The 27,128-nt window shown below is 35.8% G+C and overlaps 1 protein-coding gene across 2 annotated transcripts; it reads left to right on the forward strand.

Moving 5' to 3' along the window:
* Nucleotides 1-79: 79 nt before the first annotated feature.
* LOC132105914 (SCY1-like protein 2) lies at nt 80-15,723 on the forward strand. 2 transcript variants are annotated; one of them, XM_059511451.1, is made up of 19 exons: nt 83-213; nt 1,377-1,587; nt 2,390-2,585; nt 3,527-3,684; nt 5,379-5,523; nt 5,741-5,890; nt 5,996-6,217; nt 7,092-7,208; nt 7,379-7,504; nt 8,274-8,450; nt 9,554-9,676; nt 10,413-10,526; nt 10,635-10,767; nt 10,872-10,990; nt 11,129-11,229; nt 12,415-12,490; nt 12,585-12,674; nt 12,807-12,926; nt 14,571-15,723. In XM_059511451.1, exons 3-19 carry the CDS (start codon nt 2,409-2,411, stop codon nt 15,204-15,206), a joined length of 2,784 nt encoding a protein of 927 aa, XP_059367434.1. In that variant the 5' UTR covers nt 83-213; nt 1,377-1,587; nt 2,390-2,408; the 3' UTR covers nt 15,207-15,723. The 2 variants fall into 2 exon arrangements, with proteins under 2 accessions (XP_059367433.1, XP_059367434.1); XM_059511450.1 differs by lacking the exon at nt 1,377-1,587 and having other exon boundaries at nt 80-213.
* The last annotated feature ends 11,405 nt before the right edge of the window (nt 15,724-27,128 follow it).

Raw genomic sequence — 27,128 nt, forward strand, 5'->3', positions numbered from 1 at the left:
AACATCAGCAAAAAAAAGCTGGTTAAAAGCGAATATTTTGAAAGGCAGGACTTTTATCGTCGCTGGTTCAGTGAGGACCGTTCGCAGAAGCGGAGTCTCGTCTCAGGTGTTTGATGAAGTGTCATGGAGGCTGTTAGCCACCAGCACTGCTGACGGGTTCCTTACTGTTTAAATCCTGCTCTTAATTTCGCTGCCAGCTACTCTAGTGTAAAGGTAAGACTGAAGGCTCTGTGTTTATGAGCGGGATACTTGTTCTGAGACTCTGTTCCGCGTTTATCGATTCGTTCTGTGTAGTGACGCTTCACTCCATTAGCTTTAGCCTGTTAGCTCGGCTCATGTCGTGTTTTGTTATATATCTGCTCTGTGAAGGTTATAATATGTCTCTGTTTCAGTTAATTTCTCATAGAAAGCAATTTGAGGTGTTGTTACCTTGAGAAACCCAAGTAATATTTGCATTGATAGTTAAACGTCTCTGGCTGTGCTTCCAGACCTAACGTTACTGACAGCATTTTGGGCATCATGTATAATTCAAGCGACGTTTTCTTATTTGGTGTCAAAGGAAAAAGTTGATGTTTTGAGTGAATACGGAAGTTTCTTCCGTCAGTAACGAGTAGTGTCTTGTTCTGAATCTTAATCTGTCTGGCGCTCGCTCATTCATCAAATACGTGTTAAATACGTCACACCCTCAACAATGAAAATATAAGGACAGGATATGAGCTATAATGATGATATATGATTCTATCAATAAAATTACTAACATTCATCATATTTCAGTCTTTTATGATGTCATGGTTGCTTATTATTTCAATGGTTTAATTTCAGTCTTATTAATTTATGATTAAATGTGGTAATCCTGTAGTAGCAGCCTAATTTCTAATTTGATGGTATTTTAGTATAATTGGTTTACTGCTATAGTTTTGTTTTATTTTGAATTATTTACAGTTTTTGAATTATTTTATAATATATTCTATACACACACACACACACACACAAAACTATAGTAATTATTTTAATATTATAACGATCATAATCTAATAGTACTATTAATAGTACTTCCTACCATTTTACTTACTACAGTGTATTATGCATAATTACAAACCATTAATAATAACCTTAGAATAAGTACATGTTGTTAATACATTTTTATTAATTTCTTTTCTTTCTTTTTTGATAGTTTAACATCATGGGGAACAATTATTATTATTATTACTATTAACATTTAATAGTAATTAAATAATAAAATATGCAGATGTATTAGTATTATTATTTATTGTATTACAAGTTGATCAGGGTTAATTTTTAAATTGTACATTTTTGAGGTAGTAATTTATTTTGTGAGTCTGAGTGTAAGTGTGTGTGTTCTGCTTAAAATCCAGCCAGCTAAATCTAGAGCCAAATTAAAAGTGTGTAAAGCAACCATTACAAGAGACGGTTTCCTATATTCAGCTGACAGAACAGTGGATTCTTCTTCCTGGTCTCCTGCAAACTCTCAGAGATGCTGTCAGCATCAATACAGAGTTTATCTTGAGCCTGGATCACTTGGACCCTTCTGAAAATTCACAGTGACAGATTTTCAGATGCATTTAGGTCTTTTTTTTTTTTGTCATTTTATCCTAGCAGTTCTTCTTTAGCAGTGTACTCGTGGGTATAATTAAATTTGTCAAGTTTAAAATCGGTTGTTATCTTCGAGTTGTTCTCCGAGTGAACATTTACTGTAATTTTCCCAAAATAAAGCCTGTTAAGACTTGTGCTCGTCTGTCAGTCATAACTGACCTCTGGACAGTTCAGTGGTTCGTAAGAAGTTAACACTGTTCTCTTTGTTGATGGATTGATATTTACCCCAAAATGATTCTCTTGTTACAAAAAGGGTTGCAGTTCTTTCTTTTGTGGAGCACAAAAATAGATATTATTGAAAAACGTTTGTGCAAAGTATGACATTCAGTGGGCTCAAATGTGCATCTCTTTGTTTTGTTCAGACACTTTTGTGATTTGAACAAATCCTGAAATGTCAAACTAGGTTTACAACTCATTCAGTGTTGTTTTAGGATGATTTGCATATTATTATAATACCTTTTGATTAATGTTTTCAATGAGCTTTTATTGTCATACTTCATTTTAATTTGAAAAGTATTCAGTAATTTATTTATTTAATATTTATTAAATTATATTTCCCATTATTAGTTTATGTATTTCCCGTTAGTAGTTTTAGTGTTTCAACCTAAACTAATTGGAAATACTGCAATGAATTTACATTTCTAAAGTAAACATTCTTTAATATTTGTATTTTTAGTTAATAACAAAACCCTCTAAGTCTTTGTCCTACAGGAAGCATGACAACATGATGAAATGACTCTTAAAGCCTATGTACTGTTTCTACTTCCTGTTGCAGGTTGAAAGCCAGTAGAGTCATGGAGTCCATGCTCAATAAACTGAAGAGCACCGTAACCAAGGTGACCGCTGATGTGACCAGTGCTGTCATGGGCAACCCTGTGACGCGGGAGTTTGAGGTGGGCCGACACATCGCCAGCGGGGGTCCAGGAATGAGCTGGAGGATCTACAACGGCACCAAAAAATCCACCAAACAGGTGTGTGGGGTATTTATTATAGTCACTTCTGTACGTCTTTTTCATGAACAGTATCACACATAACATGATCACGTTTGATGTTGATAAGATGTTTACAGTGAAAGAGCAAGCATTTAACCTCGAAAACTTACAGCACAGTTTTTTGAATGATGTAATTGTCATGACTTATCAGGACCGTTCTTGCTTCCTCACATTGCCACATTCATGATTTGTTGATCGCGTACATGCGTTTTGAAATGAATCCGTTGCCATCAAAATAAAATCGTTTAGATGGCTAATACAGATGTGTTTTTGGTTAAAATTGCTAATGATTTGTGGTAGCCTTGGAAGCATCAGTTAGAATAGGTTGAGTTATTAAGAAGTAAATGTAATGTGTAATTAATGTTGAATGCACATATGAACAGATACCGTTGCAAAATAAATAAGTGTTTTTCATTAAATTGTTTGCTGATTGTGCCGATGTACAGATGTTTATGCAAAGTCAAAAATTCTATTTTTTGGTCGACTGTACAGATATTATTGCAAAAGTAATATGAATATTAATGTGAATATTAATTATATTCAAATTATTATTAAATCTCTTTCTATATATTATTTGTTGAATTTGCAGATGTGCAGATCGTTATTCAAATGTAATATAATTTTAGAAATTAATGTTGAATGTACATATAAACAGATATATTAAATCTGTGGAATGTAGAGACATTAATTTGTTTGCAAAATAAATATAAATGTAAAATTTATGAATTATTTGTTGGAACTGATTAATAAATAATTTTTTTATTTAATTTCTTTCAGGTTCTTTGTTGGAATTTCTGTATTTTATTTTATTCAGTTTGAATTTATGTTTGCATTTTATTTTATTTCGTTTTATTTTTGTGTATGTGTGTTCAGCCATTCAAACGTTGCACTGCTACAAATTTGCTCTCTGTTTCCCCCAGGAAGTGGCAGTCTTTGTGTTTGATAAGAAGATCATAGATCGCTATCAGAAGTTTGAGAAGGATCAGATCATTGATTCACTGAAGAAAGGAGTTCAACAGCTGACACGATTAAGACATCCGCGCCTCCTCACGGTCCAGCACCCACTGGAGGAGTCCAGGTGACTACTTGCAGTGACAAAAGACTGTCTACATGGACAGCATTTTGTCCAGCTCAGATAGATTTTCATATGATGCCCAAAAATGCTTTCTAGGTCAGCTCATTACTGTTTGAAGAAAGACAGTGTTATCATCACTGCACTTCATTTTAAATCCACTTTGATTTATTTTCGCTTTGATTTATGGAATAAAACTGATATGAAGCTTCAGAAGCAAAGAATCTAAGAGTTCAGAGCTTTTTCTTTATTTAAGATTTGGCTCCTGTGCTGCAACAATCAATATGTGTCTGTGTGGATGCTTGAGATCAAAAGCAGCAGTTCGTATGTGGAAAATCTCTCCTGAATAATACATGGATCTCTTAGGAGATGTGAGACTTAAGCTCCATTCCAGAACCTAGTCTTGCTGTCTACAGTCTACATGTTATTCTCACTAAACTCGATGCAATAAGATTCCAGGGCAAGCAATTTGTCTGTTCACAAGAGATTTGACAAAGCTACAAGGCACAACCAAACCAGTTACAAAACAGAAGAGCATGTGTGCTGGCTCTCTGCAAGTACATAATGAAGTGAATCAAATTAAGCAGTTTAAATTGGAAAAAGAAAATACAATTGATTAAATCCTTGTCATGAAATTGTCTTGTTTGTTGATGTAGAGTTCACAATGTTGGACATACGTTTGTCCTTATTGACCTTTTAACTCTTAATTTTTTTTCTCTCTATCACATACTTTAGTAATCTTCCTATTGCAATTATTGGTAGTCATATCTTTATATATAATTCAAAAGCTTAAAATTCATCCTCTGGAAAGAGTTGAAGGTATTGAAATGGTACTCTAGATTATTTTAGCAGGCTCCTCCCCTAGTGGGTGGTGTCAGGTGTCATATTACAAAATTTGATGCAGTATTTTATAATCAAATCATTTTGTAATTATGACAATTTATTCTTGGAAAGGTTTGTCTCTCAAGGTTGAGCTTTCAACAATTAATAACTATATAATATTGTGACAGAAGTGCTTATATTTGTGTCATGAAAATGCATCCAAAAATAAATAAATAAAAGATTTATTAGTTTGGCTGTTGATGGTGGCTATTTTTCATATGGTGTCTAAACAAAATCTCACAAGGAACTTCACTTTTTGTGATGTCACCTTCAAATTTGGAATATAAGTTATGTTCCGAATTTAATTATTCCGAACTTAAATAAGTTAAGGTTCCTGTAAGATTGTCTATCTTGAATATTTATTTTATATAAAATAGAAACATTTTAGATCAGTATGTTTTCTTTACCATCAATATTTTATGTCAGCTGCATCATAGAGGAAATTTATCCTATATATATTATATACCATAATTCTGTGTTGCTAGTCATACTTTGCTGTCTTGCCTGGTTAGGATAAAAAATGCATCTTGCATCCAAAGAAAATAGAATGTGTTATAATCCGTGTTCACATGCTATAGTAATAACTACACATTTTTAATTATCGTTCTAATTCTATGAGATTATCATTGTTATACAGCTATAACGATAATGACACAGAAGAACAATATAATTTGAAGCACTTTTTCAGAATGTTTTTTCCAGCTGATGAATGATAAAAACATTGACAGGCAATCAGAATCCTTCGACCAGTTTCTACTTTCTGTGCTTTTATCTGTCTGATTATTGTTCTCACTGGATGTCTTCGTCTCTACCTCTAGAGACTGTCTGGCTTTCTGCACAGAGCCTGTGTTTGCCAGTCTGGCGAATGTGCTTGGCCAGTGGGACAACCTCCCTAGTCCTGTTCCCACAGACATCAAAGAATACAAACTCTACGACGTTGAGACCAAATACGGCTTACTGCAGGTGAGGCGTTTCTCATAAAGCTGAAAAAAAGAGGTACGTTTTTTTTCTTTTGAGTTAGTAGAGCCTCTGGGTAAAAGTGATGTTATCTCAAAGTGACAAGGAAAAACTCTGAAACTACAGCTCACACACATTTTTACTTATTATTTGTATAGCATATGATGCAATTTAACAAATATATTTTACAGTATTTTTTATCTCTCTGTTTTCTCTCTTTTAGGTCTCAGAGGGTTTGTCGTTTCTTCACAGTGGGGTTAAAATGGTTCATGGTAACTTGTGTCCAGAGAACATCATCTTGAATAAGAGCGGAGCCTGGAAGATCATGGGCTTTGACTTCAGTATCTCCTCTAGTAACCCGTCTGATGCTGAGGTTAGAAACAGTCATTATTGTCTCAGAAACAAAGCAGTCAGAACATTCTTAGCTCTTTCTGTTGTCTGCTGGCTCTTAACATAGTTCTGTATTTCTGCCTTTTAGCCCAAGTATGTTTGTAAAGAGTGGGACCCCAATTTGCCGCCTCTCTGCCTCGCGAACCCTGAATATGTGGCTCCTGAGTACATCCTGTCCGTCAGCTGTGACGTAGCCTCTGATATGTACTCACTGGGCGTATTGATCCATGCCATGTTTAATGAAGGCAAACCCGTCTTTCAGGTCAACAAGCAGGACATATTCAAGAGCTTCAGCCGACAACTGGACCAGGTGAAGAGTCCACACACAGCAATTTCAATGCAGTGTTTTCCTGTTTTAAAGCGCATTACCTTCGCATTTTGTTTGAAACATTGTTTCACTGTAAACTAGTGCTATAGTAGTAATGTGGTACCCAAGCCTTAAAGAGATAGTTCACCCAAGAATGAAAATTGTCATTAATGACTCACCCTTATGTTGTTTCAAATCGGAAGACCTTCGGAACACAAGTTATGATATTTTTAATGCATACCGAGAGCTCTCTGACCGTCCATAGACAGCAAGGATATTACTACGATCAATGCACAGAAATGTAGCAAGGACATCATTAAAATAATCCATGTGACATCAGGGGTGAACCGTAATTTCTGATGCTACAAGAATACTTTTTGTGCGCAAAGAAACAATAATAACATCATTTATTCAGTAATTCTTCTCCCAGAGTTACCATCTACCGCCATTTTGGAGAGTACCCCAGAACGTAATCCGCGTCGTTTTCGTTCAAAATGCACGCGACTAAACATAAACAACGCTGATTACGTTCTGGGGTACTCTCCAAAATGGCGGAAGACGGTAACTCTGGGAAAAGATTTGCTGAATAAATGCCACAACATTTTATTTATAATATATTACACACATTATATATTGCTAAAAATGATTAGTATTAATCATTAAAAAGGAATTAATTTATCAACAATTAATTTGTAAATATCAATATAATAATTCAAATATCAATAATATATTTGGATATACTGAAAGGGATTAATACCACATCAGAAATGCCACAATATTCAGCTCTTGCTAGTTATTGTACCCTAAAACATAATTTTAGCATTGCGATAACTCTTACATATGTGAATCTCATTATGTTCCTCATTCTTCTGTGTAGCTGAGCCGTCTGAGTCCAGGATTATTGAGTCAGATCCCAGAGGAGGTCAGGGAGCATGTGAAGATGTTGCTCAGCGTCACCTCAAACGTGCGTCCAGATGCAGATCAGATGACAAAGGTCAGATCTTACTATCCTTGACGATTTTCTTCCTCTTTTAAAAAAAAAAAAAAAACATATTTCTTTGAAGTATCTGTCCTGAAAGAGAATTACCATACATGATGTTAACATTATGGTTTAAGACCATGAGAGTGAAATTCTGACTTCTCAGTGTATGTGTGTGTGCACAGATTCCCTTCTTCGATGATGTTGGAGCGATGACCCTTCAGTACTTGGACTCGCTTTTCCAGCGGGACAACTTACAGAAGTCTCAGTTCTACAAAAGTCTCCCCAAAGTTCTGCCCAAGTTGCCCAAGGCAAGAACAAACATTTGCAATAGTTGAAGAAATTCATTTCAAAAACAGAATTGAAAAGGAACACTGTTTTTTATTATTATTTGCAGTGCATTTAACAAGTGAAACTAGCAGTATTATAATTTGATTGTGAAAAGTAGATTCTGTATTTTTTATATGTATATATATATATATATATATGTATATGTATATATGTATGTATGTGTATATATATATATATATATATATATATATATATATATATATATATATATATATATATATATATGTATATATATGTATATATATATATATATATATGTATATATATGTATATATATGTATATATATGTATATATATGTATATATATATATATATATATGTATATATATATATATATATGTATATATATGTATATATATATATATATATATATATATATATATATATTGAGTATATATATATATATATATATATTTGAGTATTTATATAGTAAAATACCTTGTAACATTTTTGGGACCAATTGTCACTATTAACTAGTTGCTTATTAGCATGCATATTATTAAAATATTGGCTGTTTATTAGTACTTATAAAGCACATATTCTGCATGACCATATTCTGCTTCCCCAATACCTAAACTTAACAACTAATTGGACATTAAAATAAAGTGTGTCTCGATATTTTTGAGGTGTATCCCTGAAATTCATGTCAGAGAAGTCCAAAGTTCTGTGATGTTTTTGTTCATGTAATTTATGGCATTAAGTTAATTGGCTGTTGTTTTCTCTCCTCAGAGAGTGATAGTAAACAGAATCCTCCCGGCGCTCACGTCTGAGTTTGTGAATCCTGACATGGTTCCGTTCATTCTTCCAAATGTGCTGCTCATCGCGGAGGAGTGCACAAAGGAGGAATACGTCTGCCTCATTCTCCCAGACCTCACCCCAGTTTTCAAACAGCAGGAGCCAGTACAGGTACACACACATACTATTAATGCATTGCCCATCCCACTCAAAGCATTCTGCACCAGTCAAATTAACCCATATAATTTATCTAACCTCATAAACACCCATTTTGTTTCCACTCCACATACTAGCTGACATATTAGAGCACTAAGCTGACACTTAACCTTTCTGGCCCTGTCCGCACTTGTAGTGGCTGCCACATGCCTGTGTAATCCATAAGGTTCAAATTTGTCTTTTTTATTCTCTCTTTCATGCTATCAGGCTAGCAACATGGTGAGTGAGGTTTGAACTTTTGTCTCTGTGATAGTTTATTTCATCGTAGTTACATTTAGTGCTGTCAAACAATTAATCGTATCCAAAATAAGTTTTTGTTTACATAATATACCTGAGTGTACTGTGTATATTATGTATTTACAAAATATACATACATATACATTTATATTTTGAAAATATTTACATTTATATATTTATATGAATATAATTAACATTATTTATTAAATTAAATCTATTTAATGTATAAACAGTAAATATTTTTCTGAAATATATACATGCATGTGTATCCATTTATATATACATTATAAATATACACGCCGCACACACATATATTATGTAAACAAACTTTTATTTTGGACTTATGATAATATAAATTGTGCTGTCAAATGATTAATTGTAATAAATCGTTCGACAGCACTATTTATATTATAATAAGTTTATATTTTTATTTATAGTATATTGGCTGCTCTTGTTTGTTTCTACCATTTGCACTGATCTTTTAATGTGGTTCTCATGATTATGTTTGGTTGTTGTTTTCTGTTTTGTTTAACTTTTTGTTTAACATGGTTTTATTTTCTGTCTTCAAAGTTTATTTATAAAGCATATTTAAAAAAAACAAGTGTTAATCAAAGTGCTCTACCAGCATACTCCATTTAAAACAATAGACACAGAAAAACAAACATAAGATCAACACCAAGAGTTGTTTTTTTTATACTTTTGTTTAGCATTGTTTTTTGTGTGTGTGTGATTTGTTTTGCTTTCTTTGTTTTTCTAGTGATACATGTTCATATGTTGGCTCTTAGAAATCTTAGTTCTTTAATTCTCTTTCATATATCCAGATCCTACTGATCTTTCTACAAAAGATGGACCTACTTTTGACCAAAACGCCTCCTGAAGACATCAAGAACAGCATTCTGCCCATGGTGTACAGAGCTGTGGAAGCCCCCTCTATTCAAATACAGGTGACCACACCATAAACTTGTTTGGATAAGAAAAAATGTATTTGCTTATCAAGTTGTTTTATTGGTATTTTAATTGATAATCTTCAGTAACTGTTAATTGTCCAATTTATTTATTTTAAGGCATCAGTGTATTTTGACTTCCCAGTAGCTGAATCATTTATTTCAGACATTTAGGTATTTAAACATTTTAAAGTATAACAACTAGGGATGCACAATATTATCGGACCAATATCGGTATCGTACGATAATGGCTTTAAATGTAAATATCGGCATCGGCCCAATGTTTAAAATGATGCCATATGTCTTTCCGATAAGAGAAAATACATTAACTCACATGTGCTGAGGGTGTGCTAGCGATTAGCTCAGGTCAACAGTGCGATTAGATCACGTAAATAGTGCAATTAGCTCACGTCAAAAGTGTGGCTCATTCTTGAAGAAACGTTTTGCCTAAATAATTAGATTCACGGTTTTGGATTGCAGCATTTAAATTCATAATGCACATACAGAATAAAGAGTAAATGGTAATAGCATGTGCAGCTGCAGCAGTCTGGGTCCTAATGCCCACTCATTAATTAGTTTTAATTCTGTAGAGGGTGCTGTTGGCATACTTCTAATAAAATGAAAGCAAAATAAACATAGACTGAAATAATATATAGACTGTGTTTATGATTAAATAAAGCAGTAATTGATGCCATAAAATCATGGAACTGTTTTTGCTCTTTTTTTTTTGAAACAGGAACTTTGTCTAAATATCATTCCCACGTTTGCCAATTTAATTGAGTACCCATCCATGAAGAATGCACTTATTCCTCGTATCAAATCTGCTTGTTTACAGACGTCCTCTCTAGCGGTTAGTGTCCTTATGTTTCTTATGTTTTCAGTAACATAAGTTAATATCAGTAATCCGTTATATAGGAGGTTTGTTTTTCTAAAGAAGATTAATTTCTCTTTTTTTCAGGTGAGGGTGAACTCTTTGGTGTGCCTAGGCAAGATTCTGGAATACCTGGATAAATGGTTCGTCATTGATGAAATTCTACCATTCCTGCAACAAATTCCATCCCGGGAGCCAGCTGTGCTCATGGGCATTCTGGGTAATACATTTTGTCTCCAAAGAACATAAAATCATCATTATATAGTAATCCTTACAACATCTTTGTCAGCATTTTTGTTTATTCTTTATTTGAAATATTTTTAGGCATCTACAAGTGCACTTTCACACATAAGAAACTGGGCATCCCAAAAGAGCACCTAGCTGGAAAGAGTTTACCTCATCTGGTCTCACTTAGTATTGATAACAACCTTAACCTTAACCAGGTGAGAACACACATTCTCTCTACACATAAACTGTACTTGTTCATCCACAGAATATGAACTTGATTCAGCGTCACTTCAGCTCAGTGGTATAGATTCTGTTCACACATTATTAAACTGTTTTGTGTCTCTGTGTTTCAGTTTAACTCTTTCATGGCTGTGATCAGGGAAATGTTGAATCGCATGGAGGCGGAGCATAAGACCAAATTAGAGCAGCTGCACATCATGCAGGAGCAGCAAAGGTTCCGTTTCAGTTACTTCTCTGTTTGTTGTGTTTATTCCTTCTTAAAATGCAGTATTCTTAATAAAAAGATTCTGTTTTTGCATTTACAAGACCGCAGTGAGATTCTACATCGACGAGTGGTTCACATTCTTAGATTTTGCTGACTGTTAAGTGGACTATTTCTGTCATTAAGCCTGTTCCACACTCCTAACTTGCTCTGCAGGCTGTCTCATAGTTATAATTATAGTAGTGCTGTCAATAAATAAAAAAAAACACAACAAATTAATCACAAGTTTTCCTGAAACTAATTGCGATTAATCATGATTAATCTCACTTAACATTAGACTTTTTAAATACACTTTTATATTTTATATATATTTTTTTAATGGCATAATTTTTTTTTTTTATGATAGAAGACGAGGATCATTGAGAATACTGATGTTCCTAGGAAATGATTTTTTCCTAATATTTAACCATTGACTAAAGCCATTCAGCATTTGAACATTTATTAGACTATATAAAAAAAATCTAATTTAAGTTAACTTAAAGCAATCATCACTTAAACCCATGTCCCAATGTCATGCTTGTGCCCTTCACCAATACAGAAATTGAGTTAAGTTATCAAACCCTAAATTCTAAATTAAAAAGATGAATCCTTAAAGCTACAAAAGTTATTGATTTCCTAGTTTTTCTTTTTTCTGATTAATAGACATCACAGCAGCTGGATTATTAGGTTATTTGGCTGCTATTACTTTAAGAGCTGCTGCTGCTGAACGTGATGTGGATCTGACACGTATGCTCGTAGTTTCATTTGCGCTTTATTTTAAATGATACAGGCTTCAGTATAGTGATAACAATACAGGAAAATTCATTTTAACTGGCATTAATTTTCACTGTTGTTCTACTGAAGTTCCTTGTCACCTGTACCCTTTGTGATCGTTTGAGGTGAAGTGGAGTGTGAATCTGAAAAGTCTCTTGTCTGGTGTAAATAAACGCAATTCTAAAGCAGCAGTTGTGAACCCTAGCTCCACCCCAGTGTTAACTGTGTAAAATATTTTTAATGCCGTTAAACTGGAAAAATTAAATGCGCTAATTTTTACAGCACTAAATTATAATAATTTTAACATAGAAAGAGCACAACAATATCCATACAAACAGTTGTTGACGTACTGTTATGATGAAAAAGCGTTGTCTTTTTTTTCAGGAGTTTAAACATTAACCAGATGAACCAATCCGAGGAGACTAAGAACACACCCAGCCCAGCCACACAAGTCAGAGATGTGAGTAAATATCCCACAACCAGTCCACAGTTTTGAAATGTTGCCACACTGCGAAATGAACTGTGATTGTGTGTTTTTCTTTGCCTTCTTATAGATCGATGAGATCTTTGGTGGCAATTCAGGAGGTGCAGGTGTGAATGGTAAAGTGAACGGTTCCTCCTCGACCATCACACAACCCTCAAGAGTGAGTACATCTTCATTATTTAAAATATTTTGGGATTGCTTTGCTTAACTATGTGTTTTTCTGATGAAGCTCACATGGTTGTTGACATTAGACGTGGTTGATGTACTAACTGTTGTTTGGGGTAATGTTCAGGTGTCTCTCACCCTGGAAGAAAAGCAGCGTTTGGCTAAAGAACAGGAACAGGCTGCCAAACTAAGAAGCCAGCAGCCACTGGCTCCACAGAGTATCAAACCAGCCACAACAACACCTCAGGTAACACTTACACTGTACAGAGGTATCATGGGAAACCTGTTGTCACTTTCACACATAGAATTCATTTTTGCAGTGAAACCAGATAAACTTTTCTGGTAATAGCTACCAGTGTCATTCATTTTTACTCAGGGTTATTCTGCTTAACCCGAGCTAACCTTGCCTTTCAATTAAAAAGCCAAAATGCCTAATATCAATCTCTGATGTAATTTACTGGAAATGACCAATAACCATTTGCAACATAAATAGTAAGCTACAATAGTGATCACTGTGATAACAGTGATAACAGAATCTTTGTGGGAAATGGAGAGTCATATTTTGCTGTTCTTTTTATATTGCTTGACTTTTATAGTTAAACTGCTTGGTTTTTAAAGTAAAAATCATGCCAGTCTCCCTACACTCTAAAACGTTTTTTTATATTTAAATTAAGAAATGTCTACAAATGTACTGTTTTTATATGGGCTAATCAGTGTCTGTAGATATTTAGGTTTTCATTTACTTGCATAATTTTCAATTCTTTATGGAAAAAATAGTACATAACCTCCCTCCCCTCTGATTTTCACAATTTGTTTCTTCAAATCAAAGTTTGTTGATGTTGGTTGCTTCATGAAGAAAATTTAAAAAACGAAAAGTGCTGTCCAAAAGCAATGCATCTGAAATAGCAGTCAGAAGAGAGAACATTTTATTATTCGAAATTTTTTCCAAGCAGTGTTAACTAATTTATGCAGTTCAAGGCCAAGGTTATATAACAAAAAGTACAATGGGTAACACTTTGTAATAACCTTTATTAATAAATAGTTAACAAGCATTATATAATAATATATTATACATTATATAATTTATTCTAAAATCATTTGTAGATTTTAAAAAGAGCATTATCAAACATTTAATAAGTAGATTTGTAAATATTTATCAAGATTTTTATCTTGTATTTCTAGCTGTCTATATATATATATATATATATATATATATATATATATATATATATATATTAATTTGTTAATGATTTATGAAAGTTATTATAACTTGTTACCGTAAATGTTATAAAAATTTATATATAAATTTACATTGAATTAAAAAGATGAAACCTTTGCTAGATGGACAATGTTAATAACTATGAATATGCACGATATATATCGGCCGATAATTAATGAGCATCTAGTCAGTAAAGCTGGTTATCTAATCAGTATTAAATGCCATCAGATGCATGATTTTGCATATATATATATATATATATATGTATGTATGTATGTATGGAGGTTGTAGTTCTCACAATTCTGAAGAAAAAAGTATTACACAACTAAACAAAATCTTATGGAATTTATGAATGGAATTAATTGATGAATGACTCACTCAAGATTAACTTGTTTTTTTGTGTTTTTCAATAAATCTCTTGAATGATTCAAAGACAAATAAATGTTGAACAGCTCCTTTTCACCACGTAAAAGACAGGAATTGATAGGCAGAGTTGACAAGTATCCGATTCTTGACCTTAAGTATCTGATTCTGGAATTGGATTTGATTTTCAATTCCCAACGCTTTTTAGAAAAGGGTGGATTTAGATTTTTGAGATGCATGTACTATAACTACAGATTTTTGTTGTAAATTTGTACAAAATATTTATTTCATTGACTTTTATTGTTCAAGGCAAAGGATCTGACCAGCAGTCTTCTGAACAACATGACATCTCTGAACAACTTTTCTTTGAACTCTGGGACCAGGACGATGCCCATGCAGGGCGGCACTATATCCTCTACCTTCCCAGCTGGACCCACAATGGGTGGAATGGGCACCATGGGCGTCAGCAATGGTTTCAACTCACCCATGGGATTCCAGACGGCAGGTATGGGAATGGGCATGAGACCTGCTGCTCCAGGCCTCTACGGAGGCATGGCCACCACTACCAGCACTCCTAATTTCAGTGCCCTGAACCAGAACCAAAACCAACCCAGCAAGTCCCCAGACATGTCCGTCCTAGACTCCCTCTTCACTTCTAGCAAACCAAAAGTCAGCATGAACCAAATGGCCCCTAAACCGGCCCCAGGAGGCACTGCACCTTCCCCATGGCTCAATCAGTTTGGTACAGGCCAGCCTTCCCAGACTGCACCCATGCAGGCGACTCCGATGGGGATGGCGGGAGTTCAGGGTGGTTTTGGAATGCAAGCAAACCCGTTCTTCAACCCTCAGAACTTCTCGCAACCTGTGGCCTCTTCAACAATCAATGCTGGGGGGATGAAGCAAAGCACTTCAGTCAACAACGATCTTAAGGACCTCTTCGGATAAAGCATTTGCATTTTGTTCGTGTTCCCCCTTGTGTGGGAATCACAACCAAATAACATCAGCAGCGACGATGACAGTCAAAATTTGGTTGGATGGTTGTTGGACATGGTGTCCTTGAAAGACAGTGTTTAAAAGTTATTCTTGTTTGTTTGGTCTTTTTTTTTTTGCCCTTTCAATGGTGCACTTATCTTTTTGAGTTAATCGAAGGCACCAAACAAACATCGTGTTTCACAGAAAGCTTGGGCTATTTCACCGAAAGCTGCTTCAATTGGTGGATGCCTTGCATTCGTTGTATCGTTGGACTTGACATGTGCCCTAAAAGACACAAGAAGTAACAAATTCGAGCACTTCTGATTTCATTTCCTTTTTGCTTGAGCCTCACGTTCCCTCTCGCCTGAATGAGCAGACTTCGTCTACCAGAGCATACGTTATCGATAGCCTCAGAATTTGCTGTTATCCCGATGGTGTCTGGAAAAATGAAGTCTCTATCATGTTCTCAGTAAAGGAAGAAGTTGTGTAATCCATAGTTTGGGCCGAAATTAGTGTTTTAATAATTGTGTAATTGAGTTTCATACTTTTACATGATCCACTGAGGTAAAATATCTTATTAAAGGAAGGACAACGTCTTCGTACTGTAGGTGCACTAAAATTATATTTAAAAAATGTAGGTTTTGAGATGTTGTTGGGATGTTGTCAGTGCTTTAAAGTGAGTTTGTGTAAAACGGAATCCATGAGCTTCATTTATGAAACACCTAGCAGATTTATTATTTTGTAAATTTCTTGTTTTTTAAACTCTCTCTCGGATAAAGGGTCATGTTATAAAAGACAAATGTGCTTAATTCTAAATAAATATGCATTACTGTAATATAATAGTAAAGATTTAGCTCTATACTAGGGCTGGGCGATATATCTAACAATAGGATCATGCACATCTAGTCAGTAAATCTGGTTCCGTGATTACCGCTAAATCACCATCACCTGCTTTCAAATGGTGCTGCATTTAATAGACAGAGCCATAGATCACTGACAAGATACGCAATATCACGTTCATTATTGCAGATGAATCGCCTTCGATAATGAACGCGATATTGCGTAGCTTATTGTGTAGCTTGTCAGTGATCTGCGGCTCTGTCTATTAAATGCAGCACTATTTGAAAGCAGGTGATGGTGATTTAGCGGTAATCACGGAACCAGATTTACGGACTAGATGTGCATGATCCTATTGTTAGATATATTGCCCAGCCCAACTTTGTATGTATATTTTTTTGCATCATGTTACTGAAAATTATCTTTTTTTTTCACACATTACAAAAATTTTGTTTTTATGGAATCCCTTTTCTGCCACTGAATAAAAGATAAAACAAGGTAATTGTGACTTTAGAACTGTGAAATATAACCTTGCAATTCTGAGTTTTTACTTGCAGTTGCGAGTTTATATCTTGCAATACAGTCTTTCTTTTTTCTCACAATTTTGAGTTCATATCTCGCAATTTGTTTTGTTTTTTATTTCTAAGAAAAAAAAATTGTGAGATAAAAAGTTGCAATTACCTTGTTTTATTTTTTATTTAGTAGTCGAAACGGGCTTCCACAGGTTTTATATTTTTGTAATGTGTGAAAATATTTATCCGACTTATTTTTTTGTTTGTTTTTTCTTCTTCGTGGTTTGAATTGCTGGAAAATTAGTTTGTTAATGCAGAAAGTTATAAATGGGCATCTTTATACAAGATATACAATTTCCGCATTCAGGTCTGGGGTTTCCTATCGTTATTTGGATGAATTGCAGCTGTAGATGGTCAATTGTAGCATATTGTATACAACCAAGTTGTAACAGAAGTATGTGTTTCATGAATGAAGCCTGATACATTTGTTTCCCTTTTGGTTCTCTGCTGTTACCTCCTACCCTGTGTTTGTTCAGTCTGTATTATCTTGTAATGTTGTGCTTCTGAAGGAAATTATGGATCATTACATTAGGTCCACTTTCATTTGTTTGTCTGTTGTCATTATATGGGCAGTTTCCTGTTGTAGGAAGTGACCAATTTAATTCCTTATCATGTGATTACATATCATGACCAAACAGACCATTGCAACACAGCAAATCACCAAAATGTGTATTATTTCTAAAAAAAAAAAAAAAAAAAAAAAAAGTGTACAGTAAATAGAGGTGAACTGCCACTTAAGAGTTTTTTTTAATCCTGTTGCAAGTGAATCACTTTCCTGGGGAGAATCTTTAATATCCAGACAGGTTTTATTCAAAGGGAATGCTTTTCCTGGTCTTATGAATGAGAGGCCTTATGTTGAGAGTTGTGCAATAACAGGTCTGTGATGGAGATTGTGGAAATAACTTTCTGTATGAGTGTTTCACTACATGCAGTTTTCAAATAGTCTCAATTAATGTACATAAAACGTCTGGATTGTTTTCATAAAATATATATATATATATATATATGTGAACTGGATGGTTGGAAAGATTGTGATTTTTTTGGAGTAAAATAAATTGATTATTTAAAGGGTAATATCTTTTCACTTCAGTCATTTATTTGTATTTTAAAGGCTTGTTATTATTGAAGCATATGGCACCACAGATAGTTTAGAAGTAGAAAGAATATATATCATTTTAAAATAATTTTACAAGCATTTGTATATGCATAATTTTGCTTTCTGAAAAATATTTTTCCGAGTCGAAAACAATAACAGTTGGTCCTCAGCTAGCTTGTGTTTACTAAGTGGTAACTGAATTTATACAATTCATCAGACTGACATTGCAAATATTCATTTGTTCATCTAATGTAGTCTGTCTAGAAAAGTGCAGGTCATATTTCACATCTTATATCTTAATAGTAACCTATTTTAAGACCTTTAAAACTGACATAGTTTCCATAATTTCAATTAAGTGATAAAAATTATTATAAATCATGGTTTTATTTACTATTGGATTAAAAAAAAATTAATACATATAAAAGTACACTCGTTCTTCATGAGTCATCTATATTTGTATGTGAAGAAAATTATTTTAGCAAAGTGTATTCAATTGTTTAATAAACAGAATTACAGGACCCCTAAAAAAAATTAAAAAAAAATTAAAATAAATAATTTAAATATGAAATTCATAACTTAATGATATGAAATAGTAGTCAATGCAATGAATTGCGCTGAGTTCAATTTATAAATCTTATTTTTTACATTTAATATCATAATTGAGATGCAAGTCATGAAAACGTGTAAACATGTTTTAAATTAAAATTTAATTAATATAGAAAGAGTCCCATAAAATTTATAATAATAATAAAAAAGTTGTGCAGACATGAATGTTGAAAGCTGTCAAAGAAACATATTGCACAGAAAACAGAATCTTCAAATCATACTAAATGTATTGAAAAGAAAAAATGTAAAGAATGAAATTATAAACTGTTTCAAGAACGTAATCACCATGAGAACCACTTTTAATTGCAATTGATTAAACAATACGGGCACATGGGTTAGCATGGAGAAAGTGAACATAATTTTGATATTTTGTATCATATTTTCTGAGAATGGCCAGATTCCGTGAACTGGCCTCCTGAGATCATTCATATAAAGCTACAAGTGGACAGGTTGGTCTGGGTCATGTCTGCAACAAAACACAAGTGACTTAAAGTCATTTGTACTAAATAACATGTATTTCTGTTAGTCTGTGCATTCTCACACCTGAGAAGTCTAGCTCATTGCTGAATCTGCCCGCTCTGAAACTCATTATCCCGGTGGAGTCCTGCTGGTACTGTGCTTCAATATCTTGACTTGACACACTGCAACATTTCCAAGAACCACGCTACACAAAGACAAAGTCCAAGTTTCTAACGCCGAAACTCGTAAGTCTCGATTGTCATGTGTTGTTGCGCAACAATACAGAATACAGCATAAAAGGCACATTAGACATATTTTGGTTAACTGCTGTTTATTTTTCTGAATAAATGATCTGGATACAATTATAGCAAAATACCCATAGGACCACTTAACTTCTGCAACCATCACTTAAAATATGAATAATAAATGCATATAAAAAATTCCATGGCCATGCATGTCTTTGAACTGCCAGCGAGCTTGTGACAATGTATAAGAGAACGTCTTGGTTACGTATGTAACCCTCATTCCCTGAAGGAGGGAATGGAGACGTTACAAATGGGATCTCGCCTGAGAGCCCAATCACCTTCGAGTGGTACAAAACGAGCCAATGGTACACAAACGACCTTGGTCTACGGGATTTGCATCGCGAGCTCTGCCCCGCAGAGTGGGTATATAAGGAGCAACGCGAGCAACTTGCATTCAAGTCTTCGCTGAGGAGCCGAGCCAGTGACCCGGCCGTTCGGCGGAACAGCAATGTGGCAAGGGGACGTAACGTCTCCGTTCCCTCCTTCAGGGAACGAGGGTTATATACGTAATCAAGACGTTCCCTTTCAGTCGGTCACGTTCTACATTATGAATGGGGTCCCTTACAAAACGCCACATGGCTGTCTTCCAGCGACCCGTGTGAGTGATAGCACCCCGTCGCGAGGCCAGCACGAGTGAGGGCTCATAACTTACACAGAATACACTGGGTAGCATATTCCAGCTGGACGTATGCTAGCAGGCCTGCCCATGGGAGGACTTACAGAAGGCAGGTATCCACCCAGGTGGTGATACATTAGAACTCTGAGGTACCCAGCCCGCAGGGTGGAAGTTTCAACGACAGAGCTGACCATACCCAGAGCTGGCAAGGGGCTTGCCAAGGGAAAGACACATGCTGCGGAGAGACTTACTGTGGACATACACACATGGGATTGCCCAGAAAGGGGAATCACACCACATGGAGGCACCTAGTCCCACACAGGGCTGACCAAGGGGCATGTACACAAGTGTTGGACATTAATAGTGCTGGAGGAACCCAGGGTTCTGACTGAGGAACTCACCTGAGGGGACTAGCGCACGCATCCAGTCCGCGGAGTGGAATGGCACAGCAAGCGGATTGACACCGAGCAGGTCCTTACTGGCCCGAAGAGAGCGAGTACCCGGGAGGATACAGGCTCTACACAGAGATTATAAAATCTCCCGAATGTGTTAGGTGTCGCCCAGCCCGCAGCTCTACAGATGTCTGTTAGTGAGGCGCCAGGCGCCAGCACCCAGGAGGAAGCTACACTCCTAGTTGAGTGAGCTCTCACCCCTAGGGGGCATGGCGGGTCTTGAGCCTGATAAGCCAGGACAATAGCATCCATTATCCAGTGGGATAACCTCTGCTTGGAGACAGCCTTTCCCTTCTACTGGCCTCCGTAACAGACAAAGAGCTGGTCTGAGGTCCTATGGCACTGAGTTCTGTCCATGTAGGTGCGGAGCGCACGTACTGGACAGAGCAGCGCCAGGGCTGGGTCTGCCTCCTCCAGGGGCAGCGCTTGCAAGTTCACCACCTGATCCCTAAAAGGAGTGGTGGGAACTTTGGGCACGTACCCAGGCCGGGGTCTCAAGATTACGTGAGAGTTAGCCGGCCCGAATTCCAGGCACGCTTCGTCAACTGAAAATGCCTGCAGGTCCCCGACCCTCTTAACCGAAGTCAAAGTTGTCGGGAGTGCAGTTTTCAAAGACAAAAACTTTAGCTCAACTGAGAGCAAGGGTTCGAAGGGAGCCCTCTGCAGTGCCGATAGAACCACTGCAAGGTCCCAAGAGGGGACTTGCTGAGGGCGAGGCGGATTGAGCCTCCTTGCTCCTCTCAGGAACCTGATGATCAGATCGTGCCTCCCCTGAGACTTACCTTCAACAGGGTCATGGTGAGCCGAAATGGCGGCCACATAGACCTTGAGGGTAGAAGGAGAAAGCCTTCATTCCAACCCCTCCTGAAGAAAGGAAAGCACTGACCCAATCGGACATTTCCAGGGGTCCTCACGCCGTGAAGAACAACAAGTGACTAAGAGGTTCCACTTCAAAGCATAGGCGTATCTGGTGGACATGGCTCTAGCTGAAGTGATGGTAGCTACCACCTGTGGTGGCAAGGTACCTAAACCTTGCGTGACCCGTCTAGGACCCACACATGTAGGTTCCACAGATCGGGACGTGGGTGCCAGAGGGTGCCCCGTCTCTGAGAAAGAAGGTTGTTCCTCAGAGGATTTGGCCAGGGAGGGGCTGTCGCGAGGAGTACAAGTTCAGGGAACCAGGTCCGGCCGGGCCAAAAAGGCGCAACCATGAGGACCTGCTCCTCGTCCTCCCTGATCTTGCACAACATCTGTGCAAGAAGGCTCACTGGGGGAAACGCATACTTGTGCAGGCCCAGTGGCCAGCTGTGTGCCAGGGCGTCCGTGCCGAGAGTGCCCTCGGTCAGGGAGAAAAACAACTGGCAGTGGGAATTTTCTGGAGAGGCAAACAGGTCTACCTGAGCGTCTCCGAATTGTTCCCAAATCAGCTGAACCGACTGGGGGTGGAGTCTCCATTCCCCAGGGCGAGACTGCTGCCGTGAGAGCTCGTTGGCTGCACGATTGAGCCTGCCCGGAATGTGAATGGCACGAAGCGACCTCAGATGCTTGTGACTCCACAAGAGGAGATGGCGAGCGAGTTGCGACATGCGGCTGGAGCGTAGACCACCCTGATTGATGTACGCTACGGTCGCAGTGTTGTCCGTACGGACCAGAACGTGCTTGTCCTTCAGCAGGGCCCTGAAGCGGTGCAGAGCAAGCCGTACTGCTAGCAACTCGAGCCAATTGACATGCCACTGAAGTCAGGGTCCTGTCCAGGAGCCCGACGCAGCATGCCCGTTGCACATGGCACCCCAGCCCGTGGCAGAGGCATCTGTTGACACAACAACATGTCTGGACACCGGTTCTAGGGGCACGCCGGCCCGTAGAAACGAGGGGTCCAACCATGGGGTGAAGTATCGGCGGCAGGCCGGAGTGATGGTCACTCGCAGCGTGGCCTGTTGCCATGCCCATCTCGGGACTCAGTCGTGAAGCCAGTGCTGAAGCGGTCTCATATGGAGTAGCCTGAGTGGCATGACCGCCGCCGCGGACGCCATATGCCCAGGAGCCTCTGAAACAGTTTCAGTGGAACCGCTCTCTTGCCCTCGAATAGTCTCAGGCAATTCAGCAGTGACTGTGCACGCTCGTTCATGACAGGGGCATCTTTGCCCACCATCGTCGCATGGACACCCCGAAACCTGGGGTGGACGCCGGGCGAACTGAATCGCGTAGCCGAGCCTGAGCGTATTTTTTTTACTACAAAATAAATGGAAGCTTATTTCCACCATGGAATACAAATATAAAATTTTAATCTCACATTCAGGCCTTTTTTTCTTCAGTTTATATTTCACTTTTTTTTTTTTTTTTTTTTTTTTACAAAAATTTGTATGGTTTCCCGTGTCGCTATAAGAATTTGTACAATCATTCTAACATAAATGTCAAATTTAGTTTACATAAGAATGATTTTATGAATGATTTAAAAAGAAATTATAAGATTGGGTTCTTAAAGAGAACATATAGTAGTGGTGCTATTAGGATTTAAAAAAAAAAAAAACCTTCTTACATGGATGTTGCATTTCATTTAGAAGAGTTGAATATCTGGATACTAGATTATTATAGATTACTATAGTTATTAGAATTTATTAAAAAAAAATATATATATATATTCTTACCTAAACTACACATTCAGTTTACACAAGATTTTACACAAGTTTTTACGAACAATTTATACATAATTTCGTAAGGTGACAAACATTTATAATGGTAAATAAGCCAACAGACGTACCGGCTGCAATGTTGCTGTTAGATAATGCTGTTATTTCTTCCTAAAGTGAGATTTAAAAACAATGAAACTTTTATTGTTCTGTTATATAAATATTACTCTTACTGCAAAGCAGTGTTTTTAAAAGTAATGCATTACAATATTTCCTTACTCCATAGTTACTATAGTGTTACCTTGTTGCACTTTATGGAAAGTAATGCATTAGATTTCATTGGCATTACTCTTTGTTACCTGGACTGGGGTCGCTTATTTATTTTTTAATAACAAGAAACCCAAAAGTTGAATTTTTGTCAATTCAATTGTAAAGGTCCTTTCACACTAAAAGTGAAATGAATAAGCCTCAGGTTGAAGAAAGTGACTCTGGGAATAAATGGGAAAAAATGTGAACATTTAAAAGTAATGCGTTCCTTTAATAGTTACTTGAAAAAGTAATCTGATTACGTATTTTATACGTAAAGTAGGCTATGTGAAAAATGGCATCCTGGATCAAACAGAATAAATCTACAATCATATTTCAGATCTGGATAGTAGTGAAGTATTTTTATTTCACTCAAGTACATTTTAAAAAAATTATCTGAACTTTCAGTGTTTTTCTTTGGAAAACTTTTACATTAAGCATAATGTCATTCGTTTACTGCACTACATTTCATAGATAATTTTGTCCCCCACATTTTTTTTTCTTTTAATACTTAAGAACATTAAAAATGTAGTAAAAGTAAAAGTAAGAAAGTACTAGACTTCTAATGTAATTATTAAATTAAATTTAATACGAAAGGTAGTGCAGTAAAAAGTACAGTATTATGCTTCGGAATGTTGTGAAGTAAAGGTTTTCTCAAAAAAAAAAAAGAAAAACAGATAAAGAACAGACACTTGAAAAGTACTTTTAAAGCAGAGTAAAAATACTTCACTACTGTCGATACAAAAAGGTAAATTACTGTAGAACAATTGTGTCACCTACCTAATGCATAACAGATGACATCATATTTAAGGTCATAATTCATAGCTCTTATTGCATAAATCCATCTTCGCATTTCTAAACAAAGAGACATTAAAACCAGTCGAACTTTGACTTTCTATGAAATGTTTCTTGTTTCCGTTTGACTAAAGTACCTTTTTTTTAAAAATTTGAAATATTAGCTGAAATATTAGATAACGTGTTAAAGTATTAGTGAACTGCATAGTTACATCTTAAGCTAAATTAGGCTAATTTAAAATATGTTGGAAAATCCTTTTGGAATGGTAACAGTGTAAACTGGGTTGACTTACCTATTTACATAAACATGAGAAGCTTTGAGCTCAATGCCATGAAACCAAGTGCTTCATAGAAAGATAAGCAATGACAATATTTCGACATACATCTTTCAATTAGCAGTTATACTTACCACATCAAATGGCTGACATTTTAGAAAGGAAGCCACTGACAAAACCATTATAACTGTTATTGGACACTTTCAGACCTGTTCTTAAGTAATGTTGTGAAATTATAATTGGAAAACACATGATAAGTCTACTTACCAAATATACTGTAGTTCCAAGACGCTGGAATACATTGATAGTTACTTAGCACTTAGCTACCATTTCAGTCTATACTTTTTGAGAAAAGTATTTGTGCCAATTGTTCAAAAATGACCAGCACCAACACAAAAAAACTTTTTCACCAAATGCTTTTAGACACCATAATTAACTTGATATGTGATTAAAAGTATAATATGATTGGAATTCATTAAAATATTCTGTGGAAAATGAATATTGGGTCAAAGTAGCGGTGTGTGTGTGTTAAATAAGGCCACATTTATCATTTTATAATTTTATTTCGATTTTTTCCCCATCAAGTATTACATAAAAAGGTATCCATTTGATACTAGAGACTCTTTGCAAAGCATGTTGTTACTTCTAAGTAAACAGTTCAGTTTGTAAATAAAACTCACACCCAAATTATTGTTTTATCATAATTTAGTAATTTGATGCAACATTGATTGTACATTTTGTGAACTGTAATGTAAATATGCTGAATAGTCTATCGGATACTGCAGATGTTATTGCTCAGTATTCACACAGTATTGCTGCGTATATCCTTGATTTTTTTTTTCTTTTCTTTTTTTTAATCCTTTGAACATGTCTCTGAATATTTAAATTCTAGAGATTGAAAATGAAACTGTCCAGCTGAAAATTTTTTCACAAGCAGTGTGTAAACATTGGTTCTCAGGCAGTTTCCAACAGGCACTTAATTGTAAATTAATGTAAAATGTTGCAGTATAATGCTTGTATTGTTATGGCACATTGGCTAGTAAGAGTAATTATAGAATAACCAAAAGTGATAGCATCTTAAAATATAAAATTCTTTAAGATAAATAAACAAAATATATGCTTCATGTTGCTTCAGACACATGTCATCAAGCTGAGAAACAGCTTTTAAAATCATTCATATTACATAAACATTTGTCAAAATACCAGAATAAAATTTCTGTAAAAATTTCATTTCTATTTTACCAAATAATACAATAATGATGATTAAACATTCCAGATGATTAAACATTCAAAATCACAATCACTAACATTCATATCAGTCTAAATCACTAAATAACGTTTTGTTTACTTCCACCCCAAATTCTACTCTTATTTGGATCTTCTGCAAGACCTTGAGCATCCTTATTATTTTACACACACCTGACCTTGCGTTCAGCCCTTGTTCTCTGGTTAACTTGACTTATCTCTGCATAAAAAGAAAAAGACGAAACAGCATCTTTTATTATATTCAAATCACTACTTTCATAATGCAATTTAAAGGTTGATTCAAGAGTCATTTTTATGGTAACATTTCTCAATGTCAGCACTTGAGACTGAACAACGTCCCTGTTGTGAAACAACATTAAGATCAGTGACAAAGATTTGAATCTCTCTGTGGCCATAAATACAGTAGTCAGTGTCAAGAATTAAGGGATAATGTACATTCAGTCCATAATTATCACAAACTAAACCCTTACAGGGTGATCAGGTTTGGTATTGTGTTTCCCTGGAGGCTTTATATTAAAGTAAGTTCCGGTTGAATGTACACTATCCCACTTATTACACTGCTACCAAATATATAATTACATGGTCATGGAAAAATTCAGTTCAAATTTCAATATTTGTTTTTTGTTACAATTATTGCTTGATTTATTTTATAAATTATCTTCAAAACTCAAAAATAATAAATTTGTAAATAATAAAGTTGCTTCCTGATTTCAAAAGTTGTCACTGATTAAAACATCACAAATCTAAGTCTAGCAACAACATGAACATTAACAATGCAATATTATATTACTTTGCATATTATTATTGATCTGCCAGACAAGTTACTACAATTAGATAAATATATTAACTTCCTAATTCCTTATGTTTAATCATTTTAACTGTTCTGGTGAAAGAAATGAGAAAAACCAGCTTAACCTGGTTTGCTGGTCTGTTGGCTGGTTTTAGAAGGGTTTTGGTTATCTTTAATCTAAGAGTTTTCACCAGATTTGTCCCAGTGTAATATTAGTATCACTGAGATCGTCCTCACCAAGAAGAAAAGCAGATATGAACTAAAAGGTACTGAGGTTTTTACAAAACCCAGGTTCCAATCGGCTGTAAAGGAAAAATGTGTCACAATCAAGGGAGTCAGTTTGTGGAACAGTCTTGGTTGTAAAATTAAAACTTCAAAGTCCATTTATGTGTTTGTTACGCCCCGTCTAGGGTAAAGGACTTAATATGAAAAAAAACAACAACAACAGTGCGGTTTGTTATAGAAAAGTGTATGAAACAGTATTTATTTGAGTAAATTAACAGATTTATGTTACCTTGGGATTTTACCTCAGGAGCCGACAAGGCCAAAATAACAAACAAAAACAACTAATTTGGAATATACCTCTTCCTGCCCTAATCCAGAAAAGAAAAGAAAAGAAAAATACAATTACTTCCCTAACTCCCTAATCCAAAACAGGCACAGAAAAATATCAAATTAAAAAGGTGGCATCGGTCTCCCTACCTCCCAATTTACTATGTACAATATATACAATTTAGTTCTAACAGAACAATGTAAGGGGATAATCTATTTTCAAAGTCGTTAAACAGGCTGTAGTCCAAACACTCAAATAAACAATCAAAAGACAAACACTCTCAAATCTTTACCCTCTAGCAGCAGATAACAAAGTCAGGCAAGCAAAACAGCAAGTG

The sequence above is a fragment of the Carassius carassius genome, chromosome 26 (assembly GCF_963082965.1).
Source record: "Carassius carassius chromosome 26, fCarCar2.1, whole genome shotgun sequence".
In the NCBI taxonomy this organism is placed as follows: Eukaryota; Metazoa; Chordata; class Actinopteri; order Cypriniformes; family Cyprinidae; genus Carassius; species Carassius carassius.

Excerpts from the sequence above, each read along its gene's own strand:
- LOC132105914 (XM_059511450.1), top strand. The coding sequence starts at position 2,409 with ATGGAGTCCATGCTCAATAAACTGAAGAGCACCGTAACCAAGGTGACC. Across the intron at positions 6,218-7,091 it reads TCAGCCGACAACTGGACCAG|CTGAGCCGTCTGAGTCCAGG; the intron begins GTGAAGAGTCCA and ends TCTTCTGTGTAG. Across the intron at positions 12,491-12,584 it reads CAGCCACACAAGTCAGAGAT|ATCGATGAGATCTTTGGTGG; the intron begins GTGAGTAAATAT and ends GCCTTCTTATAG.